Here is a 24,852-nt window from a genome sequence, read left to right as displayed (position 1 = left end):
TCCCTTAAGCAGGAAGAGAAGGATAGCGCTAAGGAGAATCATGAGGGGAGCCACTTGCCTACGCATTGAGCTCTATTTCCTGACACGAATGATGAATGGACTCTTCCTCGTGTCGTAATCAGTCAAGCCATACATTAATGGTGTACACGGCTCTTTCAACTCCGATCATATGTCAACTTCAGTTTGGATGAAGGTACCTGAGGTGTCATCACGTGGCATATAATTTGCTCCTTTTATGGACACAAATAATGTGCCGGTTGGGCGTCCCACCACACGTTACTGATCCTGCTGCTCAACAGGGTTACGGACTTACAAGAGGTGGGTGTTTTTGGAATCCCGGTGTCTTGCCTCTTCCTCTATCGTCCTGCTTTTGGCGATGATTTGTTGGTGAAAATGATCATGCTCACCACCCTCGGCTCCTGCACCCCTTGCTCCAACTGGGATGAACTGTGCCATGGTGGCTGCTGGTGAACGCAGCAGTTATTGTACACCTCAATGATCAGGCTCTTCAGAGCGAGCACATTGAGACCCAGCTATGGATTCCACATGGTTGCTGTGAGCATATCAGCATCATGCCCCTCCCGTGGGACACTTCCCACTCTCCCTACAGCCAAAGAAACAAGCTGGCAAAGACGACTGCTCTGACACTCCCCAGGAAACAGGACCTATCACCTGACCAGAGGATGAGCACAGCAAACACCACGCTGCTCAGGATGTCTACAAATCTTTCCAAGGACTTCTCATATTTAGAGACCCACATTTTCCCTGGGCCATTTCCCTAGGGACCACGGTCAACAAATTCCAAGAAGGAAAAGTCCTGCTCATTGGTCCCGACATGGGTGGGGAGGAGGGTCCAGTGTATAAAAGCCCCAGAAGAGAGGGAGTCCTCACAATCTGGGAATCACACTCCTGAACAGAAGCCCACCCTCCACACCTGACACCATGACCTGCTGCTGCTCCCCTTGCTGCCAGCCCACCTGCTGTGGGTGCGGCTGCTGCCAACCTTGCTGCTGCCGCAACTGCTGCTGCCATCAGTGCTGTCACAACTCCTGCTGCAGGAACTGCTGTTGCCGCCACTGCTGTTGCTGCAGTCCTTGCTGTGGCTGCGGCTTTGGCAGCGGCTGTGGCTGCGGCTGTGGCTGCGGCTGCTCGCCCTGCTGCCACCATGGTGGCTGTGGGTGCGGCTGCTGCCAGCCTTGCTGCTGCTGCCCATCTTGCTGCTGCTGATCCACCTGCTGCACACCTAACACCCACCGCAGGCCTCTTTCCTCAACCCTTTTGTCCAGCTTCCTGTTTTTGCGAGATTCTTCCTCCCTAAGCTCTGCTGACTATCACCGTAGTCACTCCGACCATTTCCTCCCCATTTTCCTGCAATGCTTGTTATTCTTCAGAAGGGACATATGTGACAATCCTTCCATCTTTCCCTTCCTCATTTCCCCTTACTCAGTGAGCCAGGGACTGCTCATCTGAAGCACATTGACATACTTTCCTGGTCTCAACATTAGGAAAGGGGTCGTAACCTTTGGCCTCTGTTGAATGTGAAAAGTGGAAAATCTCTTCCGACTGGCTGTATATCCCTCTGTAATGATCAATACTGAGCATCTTCGTAGTTGCAAACATTGCATTTCAAAACTCTTGCCACGTTACTTAACTGTCTCATGTTCTTTTTAATTGTCTTCCTATCTCAACTTTTCTAATAAAAGTGGTGTTCTCCTGAAATCCTATGTCAAGATTTCCATTTTGTTCGTTTTTTCATGGGTTGGTTGGTCGGGTGGTGGGTGTGTTGGTTGGTTGGTTGGTTGGTGAGTCGGTCGGTTGGTTGGTTGGTTTAGAGCATTTTTTTTCTCAGATTGACTTTGGAGTCAAATTTTACATTTATCACTGTCGGGGCCAAAGAGCCCGGTTATAGCCTGCCCAGGGTCATCAAGCCCTGCCAATAGCCCTCTGACACTAAAGATATAAATGCTGTGACCTTTCCACCTTTTTCTCCTTACTGCTTGCACAGCCCTAGGTGCAGATCACCGCTGCTTTGCTTTAGATAGCTGAGAAATGTTCCATTTCCTGGAAAGAATTGCCCTGTGATTTTTCCCAGAAAACGTCTGCATAATTCCTTATCTGCTGATTCCCTCCTGCTGTCTATATAAGCTGTGACCTTCTGGCTAATAAACGAGACTTGATCAGAATACTGTCTTGTCTCCATTTCTCACGTCTCTTGTCCCATCCAATTCCCACTCCCCCCTCCAGGGTCTGCGTTGAATATCCCGCGGGTCAGGACATATCACCTCATTCAAATCACACAACGGCTCTACATGTTGAGCCCAGCTAAGGATACCACTCCCTTTTTGATGATGCTGAAAAGACTTGCTGTGCAGCCAGTCATCCAAAGAAGCTGACCTGTGCCGGGGTTCTTTGAATCCAAGGCAAGGACACTTGCTCTCAATCTTTCTTTTTCTCTTTATTTTTTTTTTCGTACTTTTTATTTCTCTACAAGTACATATGACCCTGTCGACTTGTCACAGAAAAGGTGGACATTTGGAGTAGCTTCTCTAACATTAGGACTAATTATCTATTTCATCTATTAACACTTTTATGTCTACCAAGCTCTTCCCAAGTACTCCTCCCCGCTCTGTGACCAATAGGCACTGCCTTTCAGCATTCTCATCTACAAAGACAGCCTTACACCTTCTATGCATTCTGCTAGGACACTGGTACAATCCATCACCAAGAAATACTATGAGCACCATTGGTGTATCTAGCCCTGCCCTCTTCCTTGGCCACCTCTCTTTTGATCTCATGGAATTGGCATCCTCGTCTCATTGCATTCATCTTAAGAGACACTGGAATGGGCAATGACCCTAGTGGCACCCATGCTTGGGCCTTGATTCCTGACCTCCTGAACTTTGAGCCCCTTTGGTTTCTGGACATGAATGTTGCATGGAGAGAAGTTAATTCAGTACACGGTCCTGAGAATTAAGTTACCCATGCAATGGGCACATTCCCTGTGATCCATTCATAAATTGTGGGCCACAAAACAACATAAAACAACTTTCAATGTTCTCTGAGATGATGACAATTAAGTGGAAAAATAAAATCAAACTCAGAATTTTCTGGAAAAAGAGAGATCTAGATGGAATTCAACTAGGAAAAGGAAGGATGCACTCTTCAGTGTTAAGATGGGCAGGTATTGGGTGGGTTCCAAAACGGAGGAACCTGGGTCGTCTGAAGAAAAACCAATTGATACAGAGAAATGCCAAGGCAGATTCATCAGGACAAGGACTCATACAGCTCTGAGCAAAAATGGAGAGGATTCCCCTACTGCCTCTTTCTTAATGAGAGATGGAACGGTTCTTCTGGTGAGTTCACCACTCGATGTGCCAGAGATGTGTGCCCTTCCTGGAGGAAGAGTCAGAAATTTATTTCCACTTTATTAATGTTTTCAATGAGAAGAAGGGATGGGGGCCTACCAACATTTGCCCAGGGCCTGCTTCATGTTAGGTGTCCAGCCTGAGCCTTCACCTCCACTCTCTGTACCATGTGCATGCATTCTGGAAAGGTGCACATTACAGCCCCCCATACCTTAGGTAAGGAAATCAGTCTTGTGGGAGGCTAAATCACTTGCCTCGGGTTGCATGATTAGTGCTACCATTGCCTGGCTTCAAAAACAAGCTGTTCGAGGAGCACTGGGGAAATGATTGGGATATAATAGGAGCGAACTGTTTTTGTTCTCCCAATGACGATCTGTCCGCACCTGTTTCTGTGTGATTGATTTCCTCTTTCACAGTCTTCATCAGTGAGAGGAGCTGTCAAATTCTTCCTTTCACTACAGTTGAAGCAAAAGCAATGCCTGAGATAAGAATGCTGAGGAGGTCACAATTCGGTGAAAAATACTGGACTACACTCCAGATATCTTGTCTGCTTTTGCACATGCTTCACCTGGGAAAGAACGCTCAGGAGTTTTCATCAAGACAATTGCTCCTTGAAATTCTCCCCTGGACACATTCTAGAAAAAGCACTTTTACATTTTGCTTTTGTGTTTTACTCAAAGAGGAATATTGAACTTCAAGTCTATCCCCTGCAGTAGTAAGGATATTTTAACTGAAGAAGCAGGAGAGACCCTTGGAAAATTCATAATAGATACTCACATCCATGTCAAGTTCAGAAAGAGAATTGGAAAGAAATGTCGGTTTCCTATGGCTGTTATAACGAATTACCACAAATGTCATTTAATGAAAAGCACCAATTTATTGCCTTACAGTTCTTGAGGTCAGAAGTCCACAATTAGTGTCACAGAGCTAAAATAAGGTGTGTGTGTGGATACATTCCTTCCGAGGTATTAGGAAAACAATGCATATTCGTGCCTTCCCCATCTTCTAGACCCTCCTCTCACTCCTTCCTCTGCTTCCATCCCATCACCCACTCTCCAGTCTACTTTTTTCTTTCTAAATCCCTTATCATAACATTGCAACCTCCAAGAGAATCCAGGGTAACCTCCCATTCCAAGTCCCTTAATTTAATCACCTCTGCATAGTTTCTTTATTTCTCTAAGGTGAGCTATTCATAGCGGACTTGGAGAGGTCATTATTCTGCCTAAAACGTGAACTTTGATATGTTCTAGAAGTATTTGAAAAATAGTGTGGGGGGAACTTTTAAAAACTAATGGAAAAGAAGGTTTAGTCTTTGCAAAGAAACATGAACAGAAATATTCCCAGGCACAGGAAGAGCATGCTTAAATTACAGAAATTAGAATACTCAGGATTCTGCGCTGGCCTGTGGCTCACTCGGCAGAGTGTGGTGCTGATAACATCAAGGCCACGGCTTCGGATCCTATGCAGCGATGGCTGGTTGGTTCACAGGCTGAGCGTGGTGCTGACAACACCAAGTCCAGGGTTGAGATCCCCTTACCAGTCATCTTTTTTAAAAAAAGAATACTGAGGATTCTAAGACTCTCTAGGCATGTCTGTGTTCTTTCTCTTTGCTACTTCAGAATCTTCTCACAGCTCAGTCAGGCTTTTGGAGTATGTGGCTAATAGACTACAAGGTCTTATTAAACTGAAATCTACAAAATCCTTTAAACAAGTATCACAGAAACCTTCATTCTAATGAAAGTATGATTTTTTTTCATTTGAGGAACTTCAAAACTTCTCCCCTTCTCAACCTTAATTTGATGGATATAGGGGAAATGATTAGATGGCCAACTCAGTTTTCACATCTCAATTTTGTTTTGTTATAAGAACATGATACTATTAAGCTCTTTCTTCATTTCTTGAAAAGATAAATCACTGAATAACCAAAAGAAATATTTGGAATAAATAAGAGAGAGAGTATATCACAGAACAAATAGAGCTGAGAACAGAATTACTGAATTAGGATAACAGTCCTGAGGATTTTATAATAGGAATTGAAACATCTCAGAAAATGAATGGTAGGGAAAGCACTACTACACATCAAAACTTACAAGATACCATAAAAATAGTGTGTTAAGGAAAACTTTTAACCCTTCAGTATTTATACGAGTAAGAAATAAAACTGGAAAATTAATGAATTCAGTATTAATCTTAACATGTCACAAACAAAAAAATTTATTAGCAAAAAAATTTAGAAAGGAAAGGAAAAGTGAGAATGAAATAAGGAAAAATATACAACATGAAGAAAATCAACAAAATTAAAAGTTGATGCCTTCTACAACCTTATTTTACAAAATAGACTTTGATAGTACTGATCAGGAATAAAGACAAATTTCAATACTGATGTGAATGAAAGAAGGCACATACATATGGATTTCCAAGGACCGTTCAATAAATGCAGCTAGAAAGTGATGAAACTAGATCCCTTTTGCATGTCACATACAAAAATTTAGTCCAGGTGAACTAAGAATTTAAAATGAACTCAATGACATAAAAGCTCTTAGAAGAAACAATAAAGAAAAACATTTTAGTCCTTGAGGTAGAATGCGACTTCCTAATCAAGAAAAATAAGTTGTGTCTTACAGAAAAGATTGCCTAGTTGGATTATATTACCATAAAGATTTTATGTTCAGTAAATGATATTTTAATAAATTTAAAAAAACAAGTAACAAAATATTGGTATCAATGGGGAAAATATTTTACACATCAGATTATTTTTAAAAAAGCACATGAAACCAAATTAAATATTAGCAATAAACCCAACCAACTGAAAATATCATATTGAGATAAACATATGTCAAATAAACATGAAGAAATGTGAACATTATTACTCTTCAGGGAAATGCAAGTCTATACCACAATCAGGTATCTTACATGCTCTTGTATTATAAGTCTTTGGAAAAATAGAATTGCTATTGTTTTTTGGGTTTTTTTCTGGTACTATGCCTGAACCTCGCCATATTGAAGGGGTCAGCCCTCACGTCTAATGCAGAAAAAGTTCAAAGGGACAGATAATTACCTGTAGAGTAGAATGTGCATGAAAAAAGCAACAGAATCCAGCTAAAGAGTGAAGAAAACACCCCAAAATGTGGAAATTTGAGATAGCAGCAGAGAAAGACAGGGGAAACTACCAACCAGGACTAGAATAGAGATTGGTGAAAGCTGAAATGCTGGGACAAGAGAAGTGGTGGGGTGGGAATTCATGACTGGTGTTCCCACCACGTACGCCTGCAAATCAGGCTGCACACTAACCATGCAGCCCTCGTGGACAGTGAGCCCAGGGTGTCTAGTGGCTAAGAGTCCTCACACCCTCCTTCCCTGGAAGCTCAGAGCACCACCCCTGAAGGGAACCACAACAGCCAATGGAGAGTAAGAGGAGAATACCAGCCACTGGGATGCACACCCTTCTTCCTCTCAGTAACTCTGAGCCCACCTGCCTCAGCAACTCCAAGCCCCCAAACCCAGTGGACAGTGAGCAGGGAATGTGCCTCTCCGTTGTGCCAGTTGCCTGCGTTCATGCCCTCCTTCCCTGAGAATTCAGAGGTCTGCCTGACACAGAGAGACTGCCAGCACCAGCAGAGACTGTGCATGGGCTGCACAAGCCACCTAGGTCCATACCCACCTTCCTTGGAAGCACAGGATCCTGCCTGACACATTGGTCCTGCCCACAGCAGCAGAGAAAGTGCAAAGGGGAAGGTGGGACTTACTACTGCACTCACCTAGAACCAAGCATAGGACACCCAGCCTGGCTATCAATATAGAATATGTCTACAGGTAAAAGTCTTTCCCCTCAAAAACCACTCCCAAAGTTAGAAGAAGCAACTAAACCACCAGATACCCAAATACTGACACAGAGATACGAGAAGCCTGATAAAGCAGGGAAACTTGACTCCTCCAAAAGGAGATTACACTTCTCCAATACCAGACCCCAAACAATAGGAAACCGGTCAGTTAATTGCCTGGGGAAGAATCCCAAATGGCAATATTAGGGAAATTCAACATGATGTAAGAAAAATAGTAAGGAAACTCAACAGTATGCAACAAAAAATTCATAGAAATCACAATGAAGTAAAAAAAAAAAATCAATCCTGGACATGTATGACAAATTCATCAAACAGACAGAAAGACTAAAAAAGAAGGATGTGGAAAACCTAGACTGAAGAATTCATTCAATGAAACAAAAAATACAACCGAGAGTATAAGCAGCAGGCTGGAACAAGCAGAAGAAAGAATCCCTGAACTAGAAGATGAGCTTTTTGTTTTTGTAGTTGTTTGTTTTTCATTCATTTTTATTGAAACATAATTGATTATACATATTTGTGGGGTACAGAGCTGACTATCAGAATTTGTATACAACACGTGATGATCAAATCAGGGTAGTTAGTGTTTTTGTCATTAAAAAATGCACTCATTCTTTTTTCTTTTTTTTTATAGAAAAGATGATTGTACATATCTATGGAGTACAGAGTTGAATATCAATATCTGTGTGCAATATATGATGCTCAAATCAGGAAAACTAGTATATTCAACATTATACAATGTAACAATATTTTGTGGCCCTTTACCAATTCTTCCCATACTCCCCCAGCCCTCGCTCCCTCTTTACAGCCTCTGGTGACCTCAGTTCATATTCATTCCAGGGGCTGAGATTATATCTCAATGTGGTTTTGATTTTCATTTCCGTGACGACTAGTGATGTTTAGTATTTTTCCATATACCTGTAGGCCATTTGTAAGTCTTCCTTTAGAAATGTCTTTGCATCTCCATTCCCTATTTTTTCATTGGATTATTAGTTTTTTTTATGGTTAAGTTGTTTGAGTTCTTTGTCCATTCCAGATATTAATCCCTTGTTGGATGCATACTTTCCAAATATTAACTCCCATTCTGTGGGTTGTCTTTTCACTCTGTTTATGGTCTCCTTTGCTGTGCAGAAGCTTTTTAGTTTGTTATAATCACATTTGGTTATTTCATGTTGTTGTTGCCTGTATTTTGGGAGCTTTATTTACAAAGTCCTTGTCCAGTCCTACATCCTGAAGTGTTTCCCCTATGGCTCCCTCTACGAGTTTTATTGTTTCAGGACTTACATTAAGGATATAATCCATTTTGAGTTGATTTTGGTATTTTTTCATTCTTCAACACACGGATATCTATTCTTCCCAGCACCATTCATTGAAGAGGCTGTCCTTTAACCCATTGATGCTCTTGGTAACTTTGTCAAGGATCAGGGGGCTGTAAATTTGTGGATTGATTTCTGGGTTCTCTATTCTATTCCATTGATCTGTGTGTTTGTTTTTATGAGAATACAATGCTGTTTTGTTTACTATAACTTTGTACTATCATTTGAATTCAGGTGGTATAATTCCTATGGTATTTTTCTTTTATCTTTTTCTTTTTCTTTTTTTTTTTTTTTTTTCTTTTTTTTTTTTTTTTTTGCTCAAGATTCCATTGTCTATTGGGGGTCTTATGTTGTTCTATATGAATGTTAGGATTGTTTTTTTTCTATTTCTGTAAAGAATGTCATTGGTAATCAGATGGGGATGGCATTGAATCTATAGATCACTTTAGGTAGAATGGATATTTTCACGAAGAGCAGAAGACATTAAAAACAACCACGTAGAAGGTAATGAAATGTCAGGAATAAAACAATAACTTTAAATAACAACTTGAATGTAAATGGACTGAATTGTCCACCAAAGAGACATATACTGGCTGAATCAATTTAAAAACTAGACCCAACTCTATGCTTCCAACTAAAAGTTCACCTCACCTGTAAAGACTCACACAGACTAAGAGTGAAGGGATGGAAAAACATATACCACACAAATGGAAACCAAAAACTATCAGGAATTGCCATTCCTACATTGGATAAAACGGACTTTAACCAAGAACTATAAAAAAGGCAAAGAAGTTAATGATATATTGACAAAGGGATCTCTCCAGCTATAACACTTTACAATCATAAATATGAACACACCCTACACTGGAACAACCAGATATATAAAGTAAACACTTTCAGACCTAAACAGAGAAATAGAACCAATTACAAAAATATTTAGGGACCTCAGTACCCATCTCCAACACTGGACAGATCATCTACACAACAAATCAACAGAGAAACAGAGGACTTAAAGTACACTTTAGACCAAGTGGATTTCGCCGACATCTACAGGACATTTCATCAAATGACTACAGAATATCCATTCTTCTCATCAGCACATGGAACATTCTACAAGATAGATCACAGGTTAGGTCACAAATCAAGTCTCAACAATTATTTTAAAAACTGTAATCATTTCAAATAGCTTCTCAGACCACGATGGATGAAAATTAGAAACCAAAAACAAGTGAAATTTTGGAAATTGTGCTAATATGAGGTAATGAAGAAACATGCTTCTGAACGACATATGGGTCCAAGAAGAAATTAAACAGGAAATCAAAGCTTTCTTGAAACTAATGAAAATAAAGTCACATTATACCAAAACCTATGGGATACTGCAAAAGCAGTACTAAGTGAGAAGTTTATTGCAATAAATGCTAACATCAAAAGAATAGAAAGGCTTCAAATAAACAACCTAATTATACTCCTCAAAGAACACTAAAAATAGAACAATCAAATCCCAGAATTGGTAGGGGAAAAGAAATGAGTAAGATCAGATAATAACTAAATAAGATAGAGACCAAAAAACAAATACAAAAGATCAATGAAACATAAAGCTGGTTTTTTGAGAAGATAAACATAACAGATAAACCATTAGTCAGACTATGTTAAACAAGGAGAAGATCCAAATAACAAATATCAGAAATGCAAAAGGAGACATTGCAACCAATGCCACAAAAATACAGGGAATAATTGGAAACTGATATTAACAACTATCTGCCAAAATATTTGAAAACTTGGAGGAAGTGGATAAATTTCTGGATGCGTACAAATGGCCAAGACAGCATCAAAAAGAAAAAGAAAACCAGCAAAGATCAATAATGAGCAAAATGATTGAGGAAGTAAACAGCAGTCTTCCAATAAAGAAAAGCCTAGGCCCAGATGGCTTTACTCTTCAAGTCTACCAAAATACCTTTGTTTCTTCTAATTTTATTCTGTCAATATACAATGTGGTTGATTACGGTGGCCTGTTACCGAAACCCCCCTCCCTCCTCCAACTCCTCCCTCTCACCCAACAATGTCCTTTCTGTTTGCTTGTCATATCAACTTCAAGTAATTGTAGTTGTAATATCTTCTTCCCCCCTCCCCCGAAAGAATTATATTAAGTGAAATGAGTTAGGCACAGAAAGAGAAATACTACATGTTCTCACTTATTGGTTGGAGCTAAAAATTAATTAATTAATTAATTAACCATAATAACTTTAAAAAGGTATTAATACCAATGATTTTGAAACGTCCAAAAATTAAAATACAGACCATTCTCCCAAACTCATTCCTTGAGACCAGCATCAACCTGACACCAAAATCAAACAAAGTTAAAACAAAACAAAACAAAACAAAACAAAAACCTACAGGCCAATATACTTGATGAACATAGACGCAAAAATCCTCCACAAAATCTCAGCAGACAGAGTACAACAGCACATCAAAAAGACCATACATCATGGTGGAGTGGGATTGATCCCAGAGTTGCAAGATTGCTTCCACATATGCAAATCAATAAATGTGATGTGCCACATCAACAAAATCAAGGACAAAAATCATATGATTATCTCAATAGTTGCAGAAAAAGGCATTTGATGACACTCAGCATTGATTCATGATAATGACTCTCAGAAAATTAGGAACAGAAGGAAGATATCTCAACACAGTAAAAGACATGCATGAAAAACCCACCACCAATATCATGCAGAATAAGGATAATCTGAAAGTTTTCCCCTTAAGAACAGCAATAAGGTTAGGATGCCCACTCTCACCACTCTTATTTAACATAGTACTGGAAGTACTGGCCAGAGCAATTAGGCAAGAGAAAGAAATAAAGAATAAAAGGCAAGAGAAAGAAATAAAAAATAATTTTCCAAATTGGAAAATATAAAGTGAAATTATCGCTGTTTGCAGATGACATGGTCCTGAACATAGAAAAACCTATAAACTCTATGAAAAGAGCTGCAATTCAGTAAAATTGCAGTATACAAAATCAGGACACAAAAGTCTGTAGTTTTTTCACACAACAGCAATGAAATAGCAGGAAAAGAAATCAAGGAAGCAAGCCTATTTACAGTAGCTACCAATACAGCAGAATACCTAGGAATACACTTAACTGAGCAGGTAGAAGATCTCTACAATGAGAACTACATAATATAGATGAGAGATGTGAAAAAGGACACAAAAAAATGGACATTCTATGCTCATTTATTGGTAGAATTAATGTTGTAAAAATGACCATACTACCCCAAACAATATACACATTCAATGCAATCTCTATTAAAATACCAATGACAATCTTCACAGAAATAGAAAAAACAATCCTAACATTCATAGAGTAAAACAAAAGACTCCAAATGGCCAAAGCAATCCTCAGCAACAAAATAAAAAAACAAAACAAGAGGCATTACACAACCTGACTTCAAATTATACTATAAAGCTATAGTAACCAAAACAGCATGGAACTGGCAGAAAAAGAGATACACGGAACAATGGAACAGAAGAAAGAACCCAGAAACCAACAAAGACACCAAGAACGTACATTGGTGAAAGGACAGCCTCTTCAGCGGTGGTGCTGGGATAACTGGATGTCCATGGGTAGCTAGAGCCATACCTCTCACCTTATATCAAAAGCAACTTAAAATGGATGAAAGATTAAAATATAAGACATGAAACTATAAAACTCCTAGAAGAAAACACAGAGGAAGCACTTCAGGGTGTCGGACTGATCAAAGACTTTAAGAATAACACCTCAAAAGCACAGGCAACAAATAAAAAATAAACAAATGGGATTATAGCAAACTAAAAATCTTCTGCACAGCAAAGGAAACCATCAACAGAGTGTAAAGACAACCTACAGAATGGGAGAACAAATTTGCAAACTAAGCATCCAACAAGTGATTAATATCCAGAATATACATGGAACTCAAAAAAAATTGCAGTAAAAAAAATTAATCTGATTTAAAAACGGGAAAAGGATCTTAATCAGTATTTCTCAAAAGAAGACCTAGGTTTATGAGAAAATGCTCAACACCACTAATCATCAGGAGTATCCAAATCACAACCACATTGAGATATCATCTCACCCCAAGTAGAATGGCTATTATCAAAATGACACAGAATAACAAATTCTGGCGAGGATGCTAAGAAAGGGGAACACTTGTACCCTGTTGATGGGACTCTAAATTAGTACAACCAACATGGAAAACTGTATGCAGGTTTCTCAGACAACTACAAATAGAACCGCCATATGATCCTGCATTCCCACTGCTGGGTATATATCCAAAGGAAGGGAAATCACCATGTCAAAGGGATACCAGCACTCCTGTTCATTGCAGATCTATTTACAAGAGCCAAGATATAGAATCAACTTAAATGTCCATCAACAAACAACTGGATAAGGAAACTTTGGCAGATAAACACAATGGAATACTACTCAGCCATAAAAAAATCATTGAATTCTGTCATTTGCAGCAGCATGGATGAGCTCGAAGAAAATTATGTTAAGAGAAATAAACCAGACACAGAAAGAGAAAACCAAATGTTCAAGGAGCATAGGAAAAGTGGCACAAACGTATCAGTCAACTTAAAACCATTTTTGCATATTACTCAATACATACACAAACAGAATGTCTTAAGTTCAAGAGTGAAAATATCTGGTATTGAGAACACCTAAGCCAATGGCAAAAATAAGATATATGAGTTCTTGAAACTTTTTCTAAGAAACTACTTGCAACTCTCCTCTAATGGGGTCCACAAGTCAAATTTATAACAGAGTGATTTCACTCCACTAAAAATATTCCACACAAATGCATGCACCTAGAGACCAAGATGTAGACAAAAATATTCCCAGGTACATTTTTTCCCAAAGCATCGAATGAGGGCAAAATATTTATCTAAATAGAATGCAATAATAAATTGATGTCCTTTCTTACAATGATACAGAAAAGATAAAAGAAATGAATAAACGACTACTATATGTGAAAAAGTCACTATATCTCACCAACGTAATTTTCCCCAAAGAAGCCAAACATAAAAATATACATGCCATACAATTTGTAAAAGGTTCAAAACTTGACACAATTATGATGTTATAATGCCTAGTGACCTTAAAGAGGCAGCAAAAAAAAAAAAAAAAAAGCTATTAAGGAAAAGCTGAAGATCAGTGACTTGACTACACACTGAGCTCTGTCTCCCAATGTGAATGATGAATGCACTCTTCCCTTTGCCATAATCAGTCAAGCTGCACATTCATGAGGTATGCAGTCCTTTCAATGTCCATTCGACCTCAATTTCATATCAAATGAAGGTACCCATGTTGTCATCATGTGGCATATAATTCGCTCTTTTTATGAACACAAATAATGTGCTGCTTGAGTGTCCTATCAGAGGTGACTAAACCTGCTGGTCAACAGAGTTAGGACATGAGGCATTGATGCTTCCTGAATCCCAGTGTCCTGCCTCTGCCTCTACCTCCTGCTTTGGTGATGATTTGTATATGCATAAAATGATGCCCACCACCCTCAACTCATGCACCCTTGGTCAAACTGCTGCAACCTGTGTCATGATGGCTGTGAGTGGACATGCCTATTGTAGCCTTCAGTAATCTGCCTTTTCTAAGCAAGAACACTTGGATTCAGGTATAGATTCCACACGTCACTATGAGCATATCAGCATCATGCACTTCCCCAGGGACACTTCCCACTTTACTTACAACCAAAGGAAGAAGCTGGAAAAGGTGACTGCTCTGACACACCCTGGGCCACAGGAACTATCACCTGGCCAGAGGATGATCACAGCAAACACCATGATGCTGATTATTGCCACAAATATTCACAATGAATTATGCACAATAAATTCTTAGGTGCATAATTTTCAAAAGAATTTTCAAACTGAGAAACCAACTTTTTCCTTGAGCCACTTCCCTAGAGACTGTGGAAAACAAATTACAACAAGGAAAAGTCCTGCTCATTGGTCCCTATATGGGAGGTCCAGTATATAAAAGCCCCAGAATTAAAGGAATTCTCAGAACCTGGGAAACTCACTTCTGAACAGAAGCCCACCTTCTACACCTGACACCATGACCCAATCGTGCTGCTCCCCTTGCTGCCAGCCTACCTGCTGCAGGACCACTTGCTGCCAGACCACCTGCTGCCAGCCCTCTTGTGGGGGATCTAGCTGCTGCCAGCCCAACTGCTGTGGGTCCGGCTGCTGTGGCCAGAGCTGTGGTGGGTCCGGCTGCTGCCAGCCTTGCTGCCGCCCAACTTGCTGTCAGACCACCTGCTGCAGGACCACTTGCTGCCGCCCCAGCTGTGGCTGCAGTCCTTGCTGTGTGTCCAGCTGCTGCCGCCCTTCCTGTGGTGGATCTAGCTGCTGCCAGCCAAGCTGCTGTGGATCTTGCTGCTGCCAGCCTTGCTGCCGCCCGACTTGCTGTCAGACCACCTGCTGCAGGACCACCTGCTACCGTCCAAGCTGTGGCTGTAATCCTTGCTGTGGATCCAGCTGCTGCCAACCATGCAGCTGCTGATTCACCTGCCGCACACTCACCACCCACCACAGACCCATTGCCCCAACCATATTGCCAAACTTCCAAGAATCTTGCTCTCTAAGCTTTGCTGACAGTCAACATGCTGACACTGACCGTTGCTGTCCCCTTGTTTCTACAATGCTTGTGAATCTACTGAAGTGATGCAGCCTGCATCCCTTTGATATCATTCTTCTCCATTTCCTCTTCTCAGCGAACCACATGCTGGTCAGCTCCACCTCACTGACATGGATTCATAGTCTCAATTTCCGGAATATGTCCATCAGCGTTTGCATCTATGAAACATAAAAAACATTTTTTTTTCGGTGATGTTATATTCAACTCTCTGTACTGATCAATACTGAGCATGATTTTAGGTCCGTGCATTATATTTCGGAACTTCTGCTATGACACTTCATTGTTTCGTGATCACTTTAATTGTCTCCCTCACTGATGTTTTCTAATAAAATTTGTATTATCCTGCACCCTATGCTATGTTTTCTGTTTAGTTTGTTTGTTGGTTGTTTGGTTCGTTGGTTCTCGATCGCTTGCTTGCTTGCTTGGGTATTTAGTTCACAGCAGTTCTTTATGAAGGCTTATTTGGAGTGGCATTTTTTATTTATCTCTTACGAATCTCACAATGGTACTACATGTCGAGCAGAGCAAAAATTATCATTCCCACTTTAGAGATGAGAAAATGATTTTCCACGCAGCTAGTAATAGGCAGAAGCAGTTCAGATCCCAAGTTTTTGATACCAGGGCAACGGTGCTTCTCTTTTTATTTCTTTCTTTTTCTTTTTCTTTTTTTCTAAAAGTAGATATAATAATGTTGGCTGGTCAAAGAAAAGATGGACATTTTGAATTGCTTCTCTAACATTGGAAATAATTATGCCTCTCATCTACAAATACTTTTCTATCTACCAACCTCAAATGCTCTTTTCTATCTATGACCATCAGATACTGCCTTTCAGCATTCTAGTCCATGAAGGAAGCCTTACACCTTCTTTGGATTTTGACCAGCTGCTGATGAAACTGTCACCAACAAATAACGAAAGCATCATTAGTATTGCTGGCCCTGCCCTAGCTTACGGGAACCTATCCTTTGATAGTCTGGAATTGGCAACCTGGTATCACTGCATTCATCTTAACAGAAATTGGAATTAGGAATCACATAGCAAAGCACACACACTTCGGCCCTGATTCCTTAGCTCGCAATCTTTGAGGCAATTTCATTTTTTTACATGAAGATTATATGAAAAGAAGATAAATTTATACAGAGTCCTGAGAACAAAGTTAGCCATGCAATAAGCATAGATCTTGAGATCCAGTCACAATCTCTGAACAATTAACGAGCACAAAACAACTTTTTATGTCCTATGGGATAAACACAAGCTAAATGTACTCTTCAAAGTCAAGATGGACATTGGGTTGGTTCCCATATAGGGAACCTGGGTCGTCTGAAGAAAAACTAAGTAATAAAGAGAATAGCCAAGGCACTCAGCAGGACAAGTAATTATATAGCTCTGAGAGCAAATGAATAGGTTCCCACTGTGGCCACATTATTAATAAAAGATGGAAAGGTGCTTCTGGTGAGTTCACTGCACAATGTGACAGAGATAAGGAATATTCCTGGATGATGAGTCTGAAATTCATTGCCAGGTGACTAAACTTTCCAATGAGAGCCTGATGTCCGTTAGGTGTCCAGCCAGAGGTTTCACCTACACTCTCTGCCATGACCATCTATTCCTGAAAGGTGGGCATTACTACCCCCATGTCAGAGCTGATAAAATCAGTCTTGAGGGAGGCAAAATCACCTGCCTGATATGGCATGGATAGTGCTACCTTTCTCTGGCTTCCAAAACAAAGTTGTTTGGGGGAGCACTGGGGATGTGATAGGGATATCATGGACCGAGACTGTTTTTGATCACCAGGTGATGATCTGTCCGTGCCAGCTTCTTATGCATGACTCAGTTCCTTTTTCACAAGTTTCCATTGGAAGAGTAGTGCAGTTAAATTCTTCCTGTGATTTCAGATGAATGAAAAGCAACACCTAGGAAAAGAATGCTGTGGATATATCACAATACTGTAAGTAAACACCTAGCTAAATTGCAGATAATTGGTCTTGTTTTGTTCAATTCTTTTTCAAGTGAGATACCTCGGGCTTTTTCATCAAGAACTGCGCTTTGAAATTCTCCCTTCAGCACATCCCAGAACTTGCACTTTTAGATTTTGCTTGCGTATTCTAAATGAAGAAGAATATTGGACTGTAGGTTCAAGCTCTGTAAGAGCACGTTTAACTCAAGAAGCAGGAGTGACCCTTAGAAAAGTTGTAACAGGAAGTCACATCAATGTCAAGTTCAGGCAGAGAAGAATTGGAATGAAGTGTTTGTTTCCTATCACTGCTGTAACATATTATCACAAAGTTAGAGGCATGAACAGCACCAATTTATTACCTTACATTTCTGGAGGTTTGAAGTCCAAAATGGGTCTCACAGAGCTAAAGTCCCAGGGAAGTATTGCTTCTGTAGATGCTAGGAAAACAATGCATGTCCTTGTCTTTGCATCTTCTAGAGCCTGCTCCCATCCTTTGGTTTATATCTCTGTATCACTCTGACCTCTGCTTCCTTCCTATCACCCACTCTCCAATCTCTCTCTTTTCATTATAAGGGACTTTATCATAACATTGGGCCCATGCAGATAATCCAGGATAACCTCCCCCTCTGATGTCCTTAAATAAATTGCATTTGCAATATTTCTTTTGTCCTGTAAAGTAACCTATTCACAGGGGATCAGGACACGCACATCTTTGAGATGCCATTATTCTGCCTAAAAAAATGAATCTTGATATGTCCAGAACTAACTTATTTGAAAATGATGGGACAGCAAGGATTTTTTTAAAAAAAATCAATGAAGAAAAAGGCTTAGTTCTCAAAGAAACATGAAGGGAAACATTCCCAGCCACATGAAGAACATTTTGAAATTACAGAAGGTAGGATACTGAGGATTCTAAGACTCAACAGCAACATCCACGTTCTTCGTGGATGCTACTTTACTGTCTTCTCATAGTTCACAGTCCGGCTGTGGGAGTATTTGGCCAATGGTTTGCAAGTTCTTCTAACCCGATCATGTCCTGATATACCTCTAGGAAGGCTTTGAAATGGAAATCCAAAAAACCCCTTAAGTAGGCACTCTAGGAACCTGCATCCATCTAAAAGGTGGGTTTTCATTTTAGGAATTTCCACGCTTCCACCCTTCACACACGTTAATTTCGTTGATACAGGGGACATGACTAGAAGGTCAATTCAATTTTCACACCTCAATTTTCATTGATGTTCTAAGAACTCGAAATTATTAATTTCAATCTTCCTATCTCAAAAATCGAAATAAATTATTAAGAAGAACCAAAGGAAGTATTTGGTTTAAATAATAGAGAGAAAATATCAGTGAACAAATAGAGCTGACAGAATTTCTGATTTAGAAAACCAGTCTTCAGGATTTTACAATGGAAATTTAGTCACTTGAGCGAATGAATGAGAATGGACATACTATATGTCAAAACTTGCAGAATATCATCAAAATGGTCTTTAAGGAAAAGGTTTAACCCTTCAATATTTATACTAGTAAAAAATAAAATTGGAAAATAAATGGATATATTATTCACCTTAAGATGTCAGAAACAGAAAAATAAATAACCAAAAAAATTTGAAGGAAAGACATAAGTGAGAATGGAAATTAAGGAAATATAAAACATACGAAAAGAAAAAATCAACAAAAGCAAAACTCAGTGCCTTCTACAATCTTTTTTGACATGTATAAAACACTGATAATACAGATTAGAAAAAAAGACAAGATAAATTTAAATAATATTGTGACTGAAAGAAGGCATATGTCTGTGTGTGTGTGTGTGTATTCACAGAGAATGTTTAATAAACACACCTGGAAAATTTGATCCCTAATTCACATAATATACTAAAATCTAGTCCAGGTGAACTAAAGATTTAAATGGACTTAACAACCTGAAAGCTCTTACATGAAAACATAGGGAAATATCTTTTAGATCTTGAGGAAGAAAGAGACTCCATCACAAAGAAAAACAAGTTACATCTTACAGAAAAGATCACCTAATTGGATTATGTTAACATAAAGAATTTATGTCCAGCAAACAAGATCTTAAAAGTGAAAACAAATTACACACTGGAGGAGGTTTCCGGAATTCATATACCAATAAATTGAGTATCAGGGGGAAAATCTCCTACACATCAGGTCTTTCTTTAAGAAAGCACATGAAACCAAATTAAGTAGTAGCGGGAAAAAAAACAACTGGAAATTTCATATTGAGATAAACACATATGGAAAATAAACATAAGAAGAAATGTGAAATCTGATTACTCTTCAGAAAACTGTGAAACTATATGACAATCAGGATTCCTACATGCATTTCATTCAATATGACTATCTTGCTTTATACTTCTTTTGAAAAATAGAATTGTTAAAATTACAAAGTTAGTGTCGGTAAAACTAGGAATGGAAGCTTTCTTTGTCTGCTTCTCAAGCCTTTGCTCTTAATTACTACACTCTCCTCCTGGAGATGTCTCAATTTCTTGCATAACATTTTGGGGTTTATTTTTTTCTCATTATACACCATTGTAGAGAATTGCTGGCACATAATGTTCACTCAATAAATATTGGTAAAATGAATTCTGTAATAAACGACCTTTCAGGTGTTGTATAACCACACACCCAATCCTTGTACTATCCTCAATGTGCACCTCAGTTGGAGCCAAGTCTTGTCAAATGACTTGAGCATTCAGAATGGACATGGAAGTCCATAAAACATGAGGCCAGGATTTGTACTCTGTCAAGATGGTCTCCTTTCAGTACTCTGCTTCTCTTCCATATTACCTACTTTATTTCCTATGTGCTCAAATACAGCAATGGTTCAATGCCAGAGGATGGAATACTAGGTGTTCACTACACTAATCAAGTTGATAACAACTATAAGAGCCTTAAAGTGTTTTCATCTTTATCATTTAATTGGAGATCTATCAAGACTTTCAGAAAATTTGAAGAAAAATTGGAGAACCAAAAAAGTTGACCTTTGGTGTTTCTTTTCTCCCCATGGGCTTACCTAACCCAGAATAGAGATATTAGAAAGAAAGCCACTCATGTATGATCACTTGACTCACAGCAATGTATGCACAGCAGATAAGTGGGTATCAGGCTGGTCTTTTCAATTATTGGTCTCAAGACCATTGGACATGCACACAGATTTTTTTTTTAAATATGACCCTTACCTCAAAGGACACAAAAACCAATTCCAGACATAATGTATACTAATCAATTCCAGGGACACTGTACACATACATATAAGTGGTAAGGCAATAACATTTCTAAGATGTAACATATAAAAATATATACATATGACCTTAAGATAATTATTCAAGTTATTAAACAAGAAACTGAAAACACTGTAAGTTCTATGAAAAAGATCCAGAACCAGATCATTAAAATAAAGAATTCAGGTTTATGAGAAGCAAACATTCAGGGAAAGAGACAGAAGCTAGCGCAGCATAAGAGAGGACATCATCGCTAATGCACATAATCAACAAAGGCAAGTGTTCACAATAAATAAAACACTTCAGTGAAGAAATAAGGAGAAGACACACTCAGCAGAATTAATTAAAGATACAATCAGAACCTCACAAAAGAGAAATCCAAATGTTCACTGAGCATTGAAAAAGTTATGCAAACTGTCCAGTCTTTGGAAAATTCAAACTAAAACCATATTAACATATTACAAAACACACAACTGGAATGGCTCACATTCAAGAGTGAAAATATCAGGTACTGAGGAGACATAAAGCAATGACAATAAGATGGGTGAGGTATTGCAATGCTTTCTGAAAACTCTTTGGAACTCTTCTCTAATGTAACCATATGCACAATTTACACCCCAGAAATTTCACTCCAAAAAAATATTCCTCAGAAATCATGCATGTGTAGACAAGATGTAGACAAGAGACAACAAGGTTCCTGGGAGCATTATTTCCAGAAGCCTCTAACCAGGGACAAATACCCATCAAGTATAGCATGTGTCCATACATTGTGATCCCAAAACACAACGATATACCAAAGATCCACGGAAATGAACAAATGACTACTACAAGAAAAAGCTCAATAAATTTCACAGATATAATTTTGAGCAAAAGCAGCAAAACAAACAACAAAATCCTGCCAAATAATTTATTTGTATAAAGTTCAAAACTTGCCACAACTATGATATTATAATACCTAGTTACCTTTAAAGAGGCTGGAAAAAAATCAGTATTAAGGAAAAGCATGAAGACAGTGACTTGACTACACACTGAGCTCTACTTCCTGACAGAAAGCTTACAAAAGTCCTAACAGCTACTCACATCAATGTCGAGATCAGGCAGAGAAGATTTGGAAGGAGGGATTACTTGCCTATTGCTGATGTATCAAATGGACACAAACTTGGTGTCTTGAGCAGCACAAATTTAGTATCTGACACTTCTGCTTGCCATAGGTCCAACATGGGTCTATGGGGCTAAAATCAAAGTGTGGGTGGGAATGCGATCCTTCTCGAGGTACGAGGAATTCGATGCAAGCCCTGCCTTTTCCGTCTTCTGGAGCCCGCTCCGATCCCGTGCCTCATGACCCTGCATCCTTCTCACCCCGGCTTCCATCCTAGCCCTCCCTCACCAATCACCCTCTCTTCCTTCCAAGGGCCCTTCTCGTAAAATCGGGCCCACCCAGGTAATCCACGAGAAACAACCCCTCCTGAGATCCTTAATCTAATTCCATCGGCTCTATGTCTACAGCCCTCTACTGTAACCTACTCGCAGTTGATTAGGACATGCACATCTCGGACAGGCCTTTTTTCTACCTACAACATGAAGTTTCATACGCCCACATCTAATGATTTGAAAATCGTGTGGGACGGTAAATCCTAAAGGAAAGGAAGGCTTAGTCCTTCTCAAGGATACATGTCGAAAATTCTCTGAGACATGTTGAAAATTCTCCGAGACATGTGAGGAAGGTTCTGAGATTACAATATTGACAACATGGAGCATTCTAAGGCTTTTTAGGAACATCCACCGTCCTTGTGTTTGTTGCTTCAGTATCTTCTCATAGCTCAGTCAGGCTGTTGGAGTATTTTGCACATGGATTGCAAACTCTCACTAACCTCGTCACCTCCCGAAGTAATTCTATGAAAGCATTGAAGTCGAAATCTGAAAAATCCCTGAAGCGTGCACCATAGAAATCTGCACTCATCTCTATGGTAGGGTTTTCACTTGAGGAACATCAATACTTCTCAGTTTTCATTCACTGATTTCATGAATGATGGGAAGTGACTTGATGGCCACCCAATTTTCCCATCACAACTTTCTCTAGTGTTAGAAGAACATGATATTATTGTCCTCTTTCTTCCTTTCTTGAAGACATACAGAAATTAGTAAAAAGAACCTAGGGAAATGTTCTCTATGAAATATAGACACAATGCATTTTTGGACAAATGGAGCTGAGAAGAGAGGTACAGACTTGGAGTACCGATCGGAAAACTTTATCATTGGAATTGAAACATCTCAGAAAATTGATTGCAATGAACACACTCGCTGTCAACACTTGCAGGATCTCCTCAAAATGATGCAGGAAGAAACACGTCAGACCCTCGATATCAACATTACTGAGAAATCAAATGAAAACTGAATGAATGTCGTATTCAGCTTCAGAAAGAAGAGAAGAGAAAGAAAGTCAGAGAAAGAAGAATTAATTGTCAAAACGTTAGAAGGAAACGGAGAAGAGACAATGGAAATTCAGAAAATGAACATACGAAATGTAGGAAATCAACAGAAGAAAAGTCGGTGCTTTCTAAAATCTTATTCCTTACATCAATAAGCCCCTGATCAAATTCCTCAGGAGGAAAAACAAGACAATTTGAAATGATGTCATGAATGAAAGGAGGCATCGATATACACATGTCGTTATAAATATATGTCCGCATTGACAGAGAATGTTGGATAAATGCAGCTGGAAAGTGAGGACACTGGATCCCACATACACAACCGGCATGGAAATCTAGTCCAGGAGGAATACAGAACTGAAATGTACTCGACAACTTTAAAACTCATGGAAGAAAAGACACATGAACATCTCTTAGACCTGGAGGTAGAAAAACACTTCTTCACTACAAACTAAAGCAATTATTCCTTCCAGAAAAAGATCACCCAAAAAGGTAATTTTAACATACACTGTGTGTGTTTATGAATCCCCACGTCAATAAAAGTGAAAAATGAACTTACAAGCTAGAGAAGGATTTATTAATTCAGATACAAATAAAAACATTTGTATCAATGGGGAAAATATTGTACATGTCCTACTCCCTCTGTCTTTTTTTTTTTTTTGAAACAAACTTTGTGAGACCAAATTTCATATTACCAAGGAAGCACCACCAACTGGAAATCTCATATGGCCATAAACATAAGTGGCACATGAACAAATGAATTAATGTGCAACCTGGTTACTCTGGAGGAAAAGGCAAAGCTAGGACAAATCGGGGATCGTACACGTAGTTCACCTGATGAAAACAAACCGCCTTAGGTACCTTTGGAAAAATAGAAATGGTAAAATGACAACATTAGTGTGGATGAAACGAGGACGGGAATCCTTCTCAGCTTCTCTCCATTTGCTCCTAATTGCTACACTCTCCTCTGCAGGTTCCTGTCACTAATTCTGCGAAACATTTCAGGATTTTCTCATTTTGCACTACATGCCATTGTAGAGAATTTTGCCACATAATGGTCATTCAATAAATACTGGTGAGATGAAGGATGGAATAAGTGACCGCACACAGGTTGTACAACGAGACATCCCAGCCTTATGCTGTCCTCAACGTGCATCTCAGTTGGAGCCAAGACTTGCCATATGACCTGGGGTTCACAATTGACATGGGGGTACTTGAAACATAAGGCTGGGTCTTGTACTCTGTCCAGAGGCTCTTTTCTCAGTCCTCTGCTTCTCTTCCATTTTACCCACCTTATTTCCATCCCGCTCAAATGGAACAATGGTTAAAACCTCGAGGACAGAACACTAGTTGTTCACTACACCATACAGTTGCTAACAACTGTAAGACCTTTCAAATGTTTAAATCTCTACCTGTTGACTGCAGAGCTACCAAGCCTACATGGAATTTGAAGGCCGGCCTTGACAAACAGAGGATATGACAGAAGAAGGTGCCATTTGGTGCCTGTTGTGTACCCAGCATAGAGGAACCTGAACTGAGACTTCAGAAGGCGAGCCCCTTGTTGAAGTTCACTTGCCTTACAAAAAGTTCTGCATGGCAGGCATGTGAGGAAAGGACTGGTCTTCTCAATACAGGGTCCCAGCACAACTGAACCTCCAGCCCCCTTAAAAGAAATGATGGTTCTCTATCACGTTCCACACACACAATACTCCCAGCAATTGGTGCAGAGAACAAATCCAGGGGTCACACACACATAGGTAAAAATGGTAAGGCGATGACATTTCTAGGATGCCATATGGGATAATGTTCACATGACCTTGGGACCGTCTTCCAGTATGCTACACTAGAAACATGATCAGCACCTCACAAGTGTCCAGGGAGCACAGGGAACGTTGCTCAAACTTCTCAGCCCAAGAGAACTTCAAAATGTAACCACACAGACGTACTACTAAAGATATACACAACCAGAACGGCTCACATTCAAGTGTGCAAAGAACAGGTGCAGAGGACACATAAG

General features: G+C 39.5%; 1 protein-coding gene across 1 annotated transcript; it reads left to right on the top strand.

The window, feature by feature from the left end:
• Nucleotides 1-14,626: 14,626 nt before the first annotated feature.
• Nucleotides 14,627-15,073, top strand: LOC134389466 (keratin-associated protein 9-1-like). The gene has a single exon (XM_063113030.1). The coding sequence runs from the start codon at nt 14,627-14,629 to the stop codon at nt 15,071-15,073; it is 447 nt and encodes a 148-aa protein (XP_062969100.1).
• Nucleotides 15,074-24,852: the final 9,779 nt, after the last annotated feature.

This window comes from Cynocephalus volans, chromosome 10 (assembly GCF_027409185.1).
Source record: "Cynocephalus volans isolate mCynVol1 chromosome 10, mCynVol1.pri, whole genome shotgun sequence".
Lineage (NCBI taxonomy): Eukaryota > Metazoa > Chordata > Mammalia > Dermoptera > Cynocephalidae > Cynocephalus > Cynocephalus volans.
Note: the sequence above shows the minus strand (reverse complement) of the source record. Positions and strands in the feature narration are given on the sequence as shown.